Source organism: Hypanus sabinus, chromosome 23 (assembly GCF_030144855.1).
Source record: "Hypanus sabinus isolate sHypSab1 chromosome 23, sHypSab1.hap1, whole genome shotgun sequence".
In the NCBI taxonomy this organism is placed as follows: Eukaryota; Metazoa; Chordata; class Chondrichthyes; order Myliobatiformes; family Dasyatidae; genus Hypanus; species Hypanus sabinus.
In genome coordinates, this window is record NC_082728.1 from 55,862,308 (window position 1) to 55,875,018 (window position 12,711).

At 40.3% G+C, this 12,711-nt stretch overlaps 1 protein-coding gene across 8 annotated transcripts in view; it reads right to left on the reverse strand.

The window, feature by feature from the left end:
• Positions 1 to 12,711, reverse strand: part of LOC132380202 (fas-binding factor 1 homolog) — a 127,058-nt gene that overhangs the window by 60,572 nt on the left and 53,775 nt on the right. For 4 of the 8 annotated variants that reach the window (XM_059948892.1, XM_059948895.1, XM_059948899.1 and 1 more), the window contains 7 exons: positions 12,239 to 12,335; positions 11,323 to 11,766; positions 10,500 to 10,589; positions 10,182 to 10,279; positions 4,162 to 4,205; positions 4,030 to 4,092; positions 1,756 to 1,800 (listed from right to left, as the gene is read on the reverse strand). In XM_059948892.1, coding sequence (XP_059804875.1) covers positions 1,756 to 1,800; positions 4,030 to 4,092; positions 4,162 to 4,205; positions 10,182 to 10,279; positions 10,500 to 10,589; positions 11,323 to 11,766; positions 12,239 to 12,335 — 881 coding nt within the window. The remainder of the gene's footprint in view (positions 1 to 1,755; positions 1,801 to 4,029; positions 4,093 to 4,161; positions 4,206 to 10,181; positions 10,280 to 10,499; positions 10,590 to 11,322; positions 11,767 to 12,238; positions 12,336 to 12,711) is intronic. The other 4 variants (XM_059948900.1, XM_059948894.1, XM_059948893.1 and 1 more) reach the window with 4 other exon arrangements.

Here is a 12,711-nt window from a genome sequence, read left to right on the forward strand (position 1 = left end):
CGTAATTTAAAACTTTTCGTCCCTGGTTTCAATTGTTCTATGGGCTCAATTCCTGTTAGCTTGTCAAACATCTCCTTCACAGAAATATTAACTTCCATGTAATTTCTCCAAGTGTGGATTGATTCCTCGAATGGTGGGCTTGATATTATGAAGTTTAGTCTGGCTAGAATATCCAGAACAAGAAGTCACAACTCTCAAGTTATAGGGTAAGAAGTTTAGAACTGAGATGAGAAATCCTTTCTTCTAAGAGGGTGGTAAACATGTGGAATTTGTACCACAAATTACTATGGAGATAAGGTTGTTGAATATGAAATAGGTGAGAAGTTAGTAGAGCAGATTGATATTGAACATGGATGGATTAGTGCATTCAATACTTTGTTAGAGCTTCTAGAGATTGATAAATTTCTTTTTATGTGGGATATCAAGGAATTTGGGAAGAGTTCAGGAATGTAGTATGAATCAATCACACTCAAAGTGATAGGGAGAGCAGGTTTAAGTGTTAAATGGTCTGATTCCTAACCAAAATGAATTTAGATGGGAATTTATTCCAAATCCTATATTGTATCTTATCCATAAGCTGAACTACTAGCAGTAAATAAAAAGCTCTAACAAAGGAGTATTGAATGTACTAATCCATCCATGTTCAATATCAGTCTGCTCTACTAACTTCTCACCTATTTCATACATGCTGGACCATTTTGCTCAGCTTTTTGCTCAGGGTATACTTTTGAAGTATCAGCATTACATTCTTATCTATCAACACCTTAAAAGAGAATAGGATCTCATATTGTAAGCAATCTAACCTTCAATATCACTAATACCTCATCACAGGGACAACCTAACAATGACAGCAATAGGGATATTGCAAAAGTGTGATGGAGAGAACAATGGGAAAAGTTGGAGTGCAAAAGTGCAAAAGAAAACTATCAAAAGAACATTTGAACGTTTTCATACCATTCCAACCAGTTATAGAATACAGGCTGTACCCCAGATAACAAATAGATTCTGATTTTACAGATTCCTGTAAGTCCGTAAGTACACAAATGCTACTGAATGTTGCAATGAGTGGCATTAAAAATGTGACAGATACAGGTGGACAAATACTAACAGTAAAGTGCGAGGAAACTAGTCCTGCTATTCAGAGGGACAAACGTTTTTACATATATCAGACTGTTGGATTTAATAACATTATGGGAGCTCCTTTGTATGTCATGGTGTCAGTAAGGAAGAGTTTATAACCTGGAGATAGCCTACAGAGTTATACTGTATGGAAACAAGCATTCAGCATACATCAAGCATTCATTTGCATTTACCCAAATTAACCCTATTTTATTCATCAGTTCCTTCCAGGATCTACCACTCATCTAGACTGCACAGCCATTAAAATACAAACCTGAACATCTTTGAGATGTGGGTGGAAACTAGAGCACATGGAGGAAACCATCACTGTCACAAGAAGATAGTATACAACCTCCACCCAGGAGCAATGGGGATCATGATTACACTCTGACTGCTGGAGCTGCAAGGCAGAACCTTTACTAACTGTACCACCCTGTCACCCAATAATGTTGAGGTTAAACCACCTCAACCCACCCTATCAAGCAGCACATCAAATCCAAAAGTTAAACTGAAGAGAACAAACTATTTGTATAAAGTTTCTCCTTGGATATCATTGTTATTTTTCATTTGTGTACTCAGATGCAGGGATAACAAGGCCCACTTTACATGCAATTCAGATTATTGATGGGTCCTCACCTGGAGTTGAAGTAACTGCTGCAGTTGATCAGTAGACAGTGATACCTGGGGGGCAAAAGCAGGATAAGAAAGGAGGAGAGGGGAGAGTGAAGGACAGCAAAAGAGTAAAAATGACAAAAAATGGAAAAGAGAAAGGGGAAGATGGAGGTGGTGGAAAAAGAGGAAAACAAAGATTGAATGATTTAGTTTGTAGACACCTCATTAAAACACTGAAATCCAACTGCTCACTAGAAATAACCAAACTGACTACAAGGAGAATGGGGTACAAAGCAGATGTATAGCTGAACAGGTGACATAATTGAATATTGAAGGAAAACTAACTCTGTCCAATAGGCAGAGCAAACATGGGCGTGATAAGGTATAGGGGAGTTGGCTGTCCAATGTGCCACAAGGCTAAATTGTATTTATTTTAATGTATTTAGTCAAAGCAGTAAGGCAGATGAACTCAGAGCATCGATCAGCAAAATTTAAGTACTTTTATCTCTCCACACATGCCGCCTGATCAGAATTAGCAGCATATGTTGTGAAATGTGCTGTTTTGCGGCAGCAGTACATTGCAATACATAATAAAAACAGTATAAATTACAGTAAGTACAATGCCTTGACAAAGTATTCAGCCAGAACTATTTTCACAGTTTACTGTCTCATTTTCTAAATTTAAGATGTATTGAAGTAGTATTGTTTTGAGCTAATGTACAAAACATTGAGCATCATGTCAAATCAGAATAAAAATTCCAAATCCCGTCAACAATTTACTAAAAATTAAAAACCAAAATTGCAATGTTGAAAAGGTATTCATCTCTTTTATCATTACTATAGTAACCTTACTAAGGCACAATATACGTATTACTTTACCAACTCATTCAATTTGTTGATGTAGAAAATTGGAGGATCACCTGTTTTTGATCAATTCATCAGAATACCCCCCTCTCTCTGTAAGTTTCAACAGTATGACAGATTTTCAACAGACCAAACCAAAACTAAGACAAAAGAGCATTCAAGACAAGTCAGGTAAATGATAATAAAGCACAGATCTGGGAAAGGGACCATCTCAAAGGTACTGAGCATAACTCAGAGCTCAGTGCAGTCCATGGTGAAAAAGTGGAAAAAATATGAAGTCACAGACACACTGCCCAAGTCAGGCCATCCCTCTAAACTTAGTCACTGGAGAAGAATAGCACTTGTAAGAGAGGCTACTGTCATGCCAATAGTCAATCTGAGTGAGCTGCAGAAGTCAGCGTCTGCAAGTAGAGAAGATGTTCATGGCTCCACAATCTTTAATGCCTTGCACAAGAAGGGTGTTTATGGAAAAGTGGCAAAAAAGAAAGCATACTCTTGCCCGTAAAGACTTTGCAAAGTGTCATTAGGAGATCCCGTTAAGATATGGAAGAAGGTTTTGTGGTTGGATGTGTGTAAAGTGGAACTTTTTGACCTCAATACTAAGTGGTACATGTGGGGTAAATCTATTACTGCATATCAGCCAGGTAACACCATCCCTACTGTAAAGTGTAGTGGAGGTAACATCATGCTATGTGAATGCTTTTCAGCAGCAGGGAGCTGAAAATATGGCCAGGATTGATGGAAAGATGAATGCTGCTAAATGCAGAGAGATCCTGGAAACCTTCTAGCCTATGCCAGAAAATGAGGAGGAAGTTTGTCTTTCAAAAGGACAACGACCCAAAGCACACTGCCAGAAAAGTCATAGAATGGCCTCAAATGAAGAAAACTGATGTCCTTTCCCAGTCAGAGTCCTGACCTTAATCCGATCAAACATCTCTGGCAAGACCTCAAGATTGCTGTTCACTGCCACTCTCCAGCTAACATGTCACAACTTGAGCAATTTGCAAGAAAGATGGGAAATCTTGCTCCATCATGTTGTGCAAAACTAATAGAGTCTTATCCAAAAAGAATATTGGCTGTAATAATTGCAAGAAGTGGTTCAACTAGTACTGAGCAAAAGGAGATGAATACTTCAGAATTACTGACATTTCAGTTTTTGAACTTTTAGTTTTTTGTTCTTTAAAATGTTTCCTGTTTTTTGGGTTCTACTATGAAAGAAGGAGCATGTTATTTACAAATAAAATTTCTCAGTTAAATTGAGCAAAACCTATGTTTAATACTATTTTAGGTGAACAAGGAGTTGGGGATAAATACTTTTATAAGGCACTGTATATATTGTACATAAAAAACAAATACATAGTGCAAAAAGAGAGGGGAAACAAGTGAGGTAGTGCTCATGGGTTCACTATCCTCACAGAAATTCTGAATACTTACAATATTGTTTTTTTTTTCGGATTTACAGCAGCTGCTGAGTTTTGCTTTATTAAACCTGGGAATCTGCAGAAATAAAATGATTACAGCAGTTGTCCAGACAACAATTGCAGAGTGGACAAAACAAATTCATACCTGTATGGCAGGTAGTTTATCTTCTGGCAGATCTTGGACAGATGCTGTAGATATACAAGAATGAAAGTACGTGAGCCCCATTTAATTACAAAACTAGTGAACTTAGAAAAACATCAGGACAGCGTGCCATGGAATTTATTCCACAGCTCCTTCCACTTACTTAATTACTTTACTTGATAGTACTTTGTTAGATCCTCAGAATATATCAGTACTTTAGAGATTGAAGTTACGCTTGCTAGATTCAACATATGCTGCCAGTCTCTAGCTTGACAACTTCGTCAGGAGGAAGTTAATAGCAAAGTTATGTCCATGAAGGCAACAGTCGCTAAAGTGACTGACTGGCATTTCCAAACAATCTGACATCTTCACAATAGCTTTTCCACATGATTTCTCCAGATACTATTGTGTAAACAAAATTCAAATTATCAAAATGCCATACTGACATTTGAAACCACATATTCTGGAACATTCATTTTGACCTCTGATTTCTAGTTCTTATTAATGCTAACACTAGATTACCATACCCAGCTATGATCACAGCATGAGCAAGAATGACATGAAATAGAAGCGTTGGTCAGTTAACCTCTACGGATAAAAGAACACAATTAACTGTTTCAAGTCACTGACCTTTCATCAAAACTGGGAAAAGTGAGGAACAGAAGCACTTCAAGTTCTAGGAAAGGGAAGTGTGGAAAGAGTAAAAGCAATCTATGTTACAGGATGGAGAACAAACGGTAGAAAAGCAGAATGCAATGACTTATTAATGGCAGCTCATCTTTCTGTAGGAGGTGTAACAAGAGGGAGAATAAAGGAGAGAAATGATACCAAGGAATGCTTGAAAAGGAAACAAAGTACAGCAATTTCTGGAAATCTGAAATAAAATGTTGGGAAAGCTTAACATCTGCAGACACAGGAAATCTGGGCTAGTGACTACAACCACCTCAACTTTTCCACCACCTATATTTACTTTAACCTGTACCCCTCTGAACTCACAATGGATGAAACCTTAACATTATAATCAGATTTATTGACAAGGATGATACTCTAGTGCTTTATTACACCTCCTCATTCCTTCTAGACAGGACTCCACAACAAAACATCAGGTCAGTGTCTTCCAGAAGGTCATATGAGCCACTCTCCACAGTCCACCAACTAGGAATCCCTCAAAAACACAAAAAGCACTTCTACCTCTTTTGTAAGCTCCACAAGCAGGATTATTCTGGTAGACTCATTGTTTCAACCTGATCATATCCCACATAATATACTTCTTCCTATCTTAACACATTTCTTTTTCCTTTCTCCTATGTCTTCTCACTTGCATCTTTTACACTGATGATGCACTCTGACACTCTGAAAGTTTCGACTTTCTAGATCCTAACAATTCACACCACCATGGCATCTAATCCTTTTGCACTTTCACTCTGGACAGAATGACCTGAGCAACATTTCTTTGAACAACTAGACCCTATCCACCACCACTCTCCTTCATCAGGTTGCAGTTGGTAATACATTCAACAACTCTTACAGGTTCCTTGATTTTCACGAGATCAAAGGGTTAGTTATGAAAATCTGCAGTTGTCTAAGCAATGCATATTCCTTTATGAGATACATGAAGCTCTCCTTGTTTAGTCCTGTTCCAGGTATCCTCTCTCATTCTTTTCCACTACATTGATGGTTTGTGTGATGCTTCTTGCTCTCATGTAGAACTTGCATGTTTGCACCTTGCTTAAAATTTCACATGGTCCATCTCTGATTCTTTTATTCACTTCCTTGACTTCTCTATCTCTATTTCAGGGAGTAAGGCAGCAAACAACATCCATTACAAGTCTACACACTGTCACAACTATTTTACCTAAATCTCCTGCCACCCTACTTTCTTAAGGATATCATTCCATTATTCAGCTTCTCCTGACAACTACTCTGACAATTACACTTACCATTTCTATGCTTCTGATAAATCTTTCCTTTTCCTTAAACAAGGTTTCTCTTCCACTAAGATTAACAGGGATCTTAAGCCTCCATCCGGGGTGGAGGGGCAGAGGGAATAGACTCTATTCAATTCTTCTCTCATGCCCTCCTCTCCTTTCTGGAGCAAGGATAAGGTTCACTTTGCCTTCAGCTTCTACACCATCAATTTCTGCATTCAGTGGATCTTAACCTGCAATTTCTAGCACTTTCAGCAAGATGCCAACACCAGACAAATTATCCCAACTCCCTCATCTGTTGAAGGGAGCATTCCTTCTACAAACTCCCTGGATCACTCTTCCATCCCTACCAACATCCACACTCCTTCTCTTGACAGATGTCCATTGCACCTGCCTTGTTACTTCTCCATCTGGTATAATTAAATCTGGTATGGAGTAAGAAGGGGAAGAGGGGCATTATCAGAAGTTAGAGAAATCAATGTTCATGCCATCAGGTTGGAGGCTAACCAGATGGAATATAAGGTATTGTTCCTCCAACCTGAGTGTGGCTTCATCTTGACAGTCGATGAGGCCATGGATAGACATCAAAATGAGATTGGGACGTGGAATTAAAATGTGTGGCCACTGGGAAACCCTGCTTCCTCTGGCCGACAGAGCGCAGGTGTTCAGTGAAATGGTCTCCCAGTCTGCGTCGGGTCTCACCAATATATAAAAGGTCATACTGGGAGTCATACTGGACAAAGTATACCACACCAGCCAACTCAGGTGAAGTGTCACCTCACCTGGAAGGACTGTCTGGGGCCCTGAATGGTGGTGAGGGAGGAAGTGTAAGGGCAGGTGTAGCACTTGTTCCGCTTACAAGGATAAGCGGCAGGAGGGAGATTGGTGGGAAGGGATGGGGGGGGGGGAACAAATGGACAAGGGAGTTGCGTAGGGAGCGATCCCTGCGGAAAGCAGAAGAGGGGGAGGGAAAGGTGTGCTTGGTAGTGGGATCCCGTTAGAGGTGGCGGAAGTTACGGAGAATTATACGTTGGACCCGGAGACTGGTGGGGTGGTAGGTTAGGACAAGGGGAACCCTATCCCGAGTGGGGTGGCGGGCGGATGGGGTGAGAGCAGATGTGCGTGAAATGGGAGAGATGCATTTGAGAGCAGAGTTCATGGTGGAGGAAGGGAAGCCTCTTCGTTTAAAAAAGGAAGACATCTCCTTCATCCTAGAATGAAAAGCCTCATCCTGAGAGCAGATGTGGCAGAGATGGAGGAACTGCGAGAGGAAGATGGCATTTTTGCAAGAGACAGGGTGGGAAGAGGAATAGTCCAGGTAGCTGTGAGAGTCAGTAGGCTTATAGTAGATATCAGTATAGATATACTGATCAGTATAGATATAAGCCATCTCCAGAGATGGAGACAGAAAGATCAAGAAAGGGGAGGGAGGTGTCAGAAATGGACCAGGTAAATCTGAGGGCAGGGTGAAAGTTGGAGGCAAAGTTAATGAAGTCAACAAGCTCAGCATGTGTGCAGGAGGCAGCAACAATGCAGTCGTTGATGTAGCAAAAGAAAAGGGGGGTTGGATACACGTATAGGCTTGGAACATGGACTGTTCCACAAAGCCAACAAAAAGGCAGGCATAGCTGGGACCCATATGGGTGCCCATGGCTACACCTTCGGTTTGGAGGAAGTGGGAGGCGCCAAAGGAGGAATTATTGAGAGTAAGGACTAATAGACGGAGGAGAGTGGTGGTAGAGGGGAACCGGTTAGGTCTAGAATCCAAAAAGAAGCAGAGAGCTTTGAGACCTTCCTGGTGAGGGATGGACGTATATAGGGACTGGACGTCCATGATGAAAATAAGGCGGTGGAGGCCAGTGAACTTAAAATCATTGAAAAAATTCAAAGCGTGAGAAGTGTCACGAACATAGGTGGGAAGGGATTGAACAAGGGGGGATAAAGCAGTGTCAAGGTATGGAGAAATGAGTTCGGTGGGACAGGAGCACGCTGAGACAATGGGTCTACTTGGACAGGCAGATTTGTGGATCTTGGGTAGGAGGTAGAAACGGGAAGTAAGGGGTATGGGAACAATGAGGTTGGTGGCAGTGGATGGGAGATCCCCAGAGCTGATAAGGTTGGTGATGGTGTGGGAGACAGTGGCCTTGTGCTCTTTAGTGGGGTCATGATCGAGGGGTTAATAAGAGGAGGTATCAGCGAGTTGTCGCTGTGCCTCGGCAAGGTAGAGGTCAGTACGCCAGTCTACAACAGCAGCCCCCTTATCAGCGGGTTTTATAGTGAGGCTGGGATTGGTGTGGATGGAGTGGAGAGCAGAGCGTTCGGAAGGAGTGAGGTTGGAATTGGAATAAGGTATGATGAAGTCGAGACGGTTGATGCCTCGTCGGCAGTTAGCAATAAAGAGATCCAGAGCAGGCAGAAGACCAGAGCGGGGTGTCCATTAATGCCCCTCCTCCCCTTCTTACCCCATCCCTGATATATTTAGTTTATTTTCCCCCTCCTTTTTTTTTCTCTCTTTCTGCCCATCACTCCATCTCCTTCTGGTGCTCCCCTCCCCTTTTCTTTCTCCCTAGGCCTCCCATCCCATGATCCTTTCCCTTCTCCAGCTCTGTATCCCTTTTGCCAATCACTTTCCAGTTCTTAGCTTCACCCCACCCCATCCTGTCTTCTCCTATCATTTTGGATTTTCCGCTTCCCCTCCTACTTAACAAATCTCTTACTATCTTTTCTTACAGTTAGTCCTGACGAAGGGTCTCGGCCAGAAACATCGGCAGTGCTTCTTCCTGTATATGGTGCCTGCCCTGCTGCGTTCCACCAGCATTTTGTGTGTGTTGCTTGTGTATCAAAGCTTGTGTATCAAGGTTCTATGTAAGGCAAGCACTCTGTAACCAGAAGCAGGAGCTCTATGAGCCCCTTTAGTCATCCAACAAGTCTTGGCCTCAGAACTACTACCCTGCTCTTTCATCATACCCATCAACTTTAAAATGTCTGTCATTCTCTACCTTGAATATATTCAAAAGTTCTTATTCTTCCCCCTCCCCAAATATCTGACTTTCTAGTATCCTCTTGAGTTTTAGGTTTCCAATAACTGCTGAATTCTGTATCACTCTGTTCCAGTCTTTTTCTCTTTCTGCTTCCATTTCTACAGACAGATAAGTTATTAACAAGTCATCAATTTACCAGTTTTAACTCAGTGGCCACTTTATTAGGTGCACTTGTACACCTGCTTGTTAATACAAATATCTAATCAGCTAATCATGTGGCAGCAACTCAATGCACAAAAGAACGCAGACATGGTCAAGAGGTTCAGTTGTGGTTCAGACCAAACATCAGAATGGGGGAGAAATGTGATCTAAGTGACTTTGACCATTGGTGCCAGTAGGGGTGGTTAGAGTATCTCAGAACCTGCTGATCTCTTGGGATTTTCACACACAAGTCTCTAGGGGAGTTTACAGAGAACAGTACAAAAAACAAAGAGAAACATCCAGTAAGCTGCATTCTGTAGGCAAAAATGCCTTGTTAATGAGAGAGGTCAGAAGAGAATGGTCAGACTGGAATCAACCATATGTTATAACAGTGGTGGGCAGAAGAGCATCTCTAAATGTACAATACATCAAACTTTTAAGTGGGTGGACTACAGCAGCAGAAGATCACAAACATACAGCCAATGGCCACTTTATTAGATATAGGAGGTACCTAATAAAGTGGCCACTGAGTATGTCATTCATTTTCTTTTGGACTGCTCACTACAACAGACACTCTTTTTGCTCCCTCCATTATTCTGCTTCTCTACCACTCAAAACATGCCTATTTTCTAATGTTTCTCAGTTCTGGTGAAAGGCAAGTAAGATGAAATGTTAATTTTGCTTCTCCCTCTATGGGATACTGCCTGACTTGCTGAGCATATCAAGAAATTACAGCCTTTTTTTTTCAGATTTCCAGCATCTACGGTTTTATTGCTTTCCAGTTAGCTTTCCTCATTTTTCTCGACATTACTGGATAAATTGAAGCACAAGAAGTGCTTATTCAGGAACATCTATATATGTAGCTAATTCTTCAGTGCTTCAAACCACAATTGTAATGTTAACAGCAACTCACCAGACAAGTCTATGTTTTTGACGATGGAATCTTTCAAAGAATCAGACAAAACTGGTGGAACAGCCTGCTTTTGTGAAATCTCTTTTGAAAATGATGACCTGTTAAGTAAAGATGAAAAGAGCTTTGGAAAATGCATATAGCACATGCATACCCAAGCACAGAGAAGACAAATATCCTGAATGCACGTACTATGTAATAGGATGTACACAACTGTGTGGTTTATACAGAGTTAAAGGAACAGATCATTTTCAAAGTTTTATTTTGATTACTTATATGGCTGTTTCTACACATAAAGGGACAAACAAATGTTTCACATACCGAGGATCTACATGATCATTAAGAGCTGTCGGTTCTATTACTACAGCGAGTGATGACTCTCCATGTGCATCTGGCATTCCACTTTGTTTGCTATAACAAAATAAATTCATCAGTTCAATGGGACAGAAAACATGGATCAGAAAGATATCAGAGTCATGTTCTTGGAAGTAAGAATTTACTTAATGGCTTCTACTTGTCTCTCTTCTTGTGAAGTCTACAACTTCAAAACCTCCCTATGACATTTAATACAATAAAATTAAAGCCTGAGGAACCCTTCTTAAAAAGTTAACTACCATTAATATACTTTTTACCCTCTGTTTCCCCACCACTTTAAGACTTTTCCAAGATATCCATTCTATACACTCCTTCCACGGAAGATTCACACATTATATTAAATATTTAGCATTATTCACTAGTTCCCTACCAGGTCCCTCTTTGGTTGTTCTCCAAAATTGCTGCCAAATTTCAGGCTCTCCCTACTGAGGCTATTTTTCTTCTCATCTCAGTGTTAGTTTCTGCATTCATCCATTTTAAACACATTTAATTCTTGCCTATCTAAATCATCTTAAAATACTTGCTAAATCAGTATCATTAAATATTTCAGCATTAACTTTCTTTTTATACCTTACTCCACTGGATTGCCTTTGTAGGTCAGTCCTTTCTGACGGCAGCCTGATGATACATGCATTCCACATTACTAGCACTGTTGCAGCCAGGAACACCTGAACTACTAAACAGCAGGAAAATCTGCTCTAGTAGTGTGTCTAGTCAAATAGTTTTAAATGTTGATAGCTTTGATTTCCTAATCCAAGCACGTTCTTACCATATGCCTGCCACTCTACCAACTTCATCACTCAATGTCAAAGGATGAGATTCTGAAGCTTGAGACTTTTGAGATAGTATCGTCTTCAACCAATCATCCTTCACTACATCAGCTTCATCAGTCTTTGAGTTGGAATGTGAAGATCTGACTGGCGTCTTCTCATTTGGCTTTGGTGCAGATGGGGGACGCCCGGCTGAGTGTGGCCTTTTACTTTGGTCATGGCTGGCTGAAAGATTGGAATCAGACATAGCTTTGAAAAACATTGACCTTTTCTGCACTTCCTTGGCTGAGGTTTGATTATCCAAATCAGGAACATCATCGTCCTTCAGGCCCAGCCAGTCAGCAGCTCCCTTATTTCCCTGTGCTTGCATTGGGGTTACTGACGGTGTGGTTGTTTTGGGTTTCTGATCAATATTGGATTTCCTTTCTCCCTCTGAGCTAAATCTGAAAACGGAGACAGTTAAGAATGAAAGAAAACACAAATGATTCATATTGATCATGGAGAATGCAAAACAAAACTATTATTACAGCTTCAGCCTTATTACACTTCAAATGCTCCACCCTTCTCCACCTGTCCCTTTAATGTATGCTGTAGTTGATCAATATCTCCTCACAAGATGGAAAGCAATAACTAAGTAATAAAGATCAAGAACAAAGTTAAACATGAGACATTGCTTAGATATGATTACAATAATAACTTCCAGGATTTAAAATTGTGTTATCAGTCTTTTAGACAAAAACCTATTCATTTCAAAATGAATGGTTTTTACACTGTCTTGAATCAGGTTTAAAGACTGTGAAATAATTAATCTGGACTTGCTCCATCTTCTATTTAATGGCACAAAGGAAAATGATGATAATTAATACTGCATAATTCAACAGGGACAAAGATAATCCTCTCTAGTGAATGACGCACCTCACTGATTGACGCCTGGTCTGACGATCCTCTGGGGCTGTGGCCACAGTTGGCTGGTAGGAACCGAATGCAAAATCATCCAGGTGGTCCTCCTTTTCTAATCAGAAACAAAAGGCAAGCAACTCATGAACACATTTATTTTCAGATTTTTTTTGCTTCTTGTAAAAACATAATTTTTTAGCAATTAGCTATAGTCTCAACAGAAGCTCACTATGAGGGAAAACACTAATTTTGTACATACCTGGAAAAGACTAAAGATTCAAAGAACATTTATTATTAAAGTATGTATACAGAATAGAACCGAGATTCGTCCTCCTACAGGCAGCCAAGAAACAAAGAAACACCATTCAAACAGCCAACGTGCAAAAAAAAGAACAAAGTGCATAAGTGGCAAAAAAAAATGTACAAAGAACACATGAAATACCAAACATAAAACCAGGAGTCCAGTAATATTCAGTTTAGTTCAGCGCCAT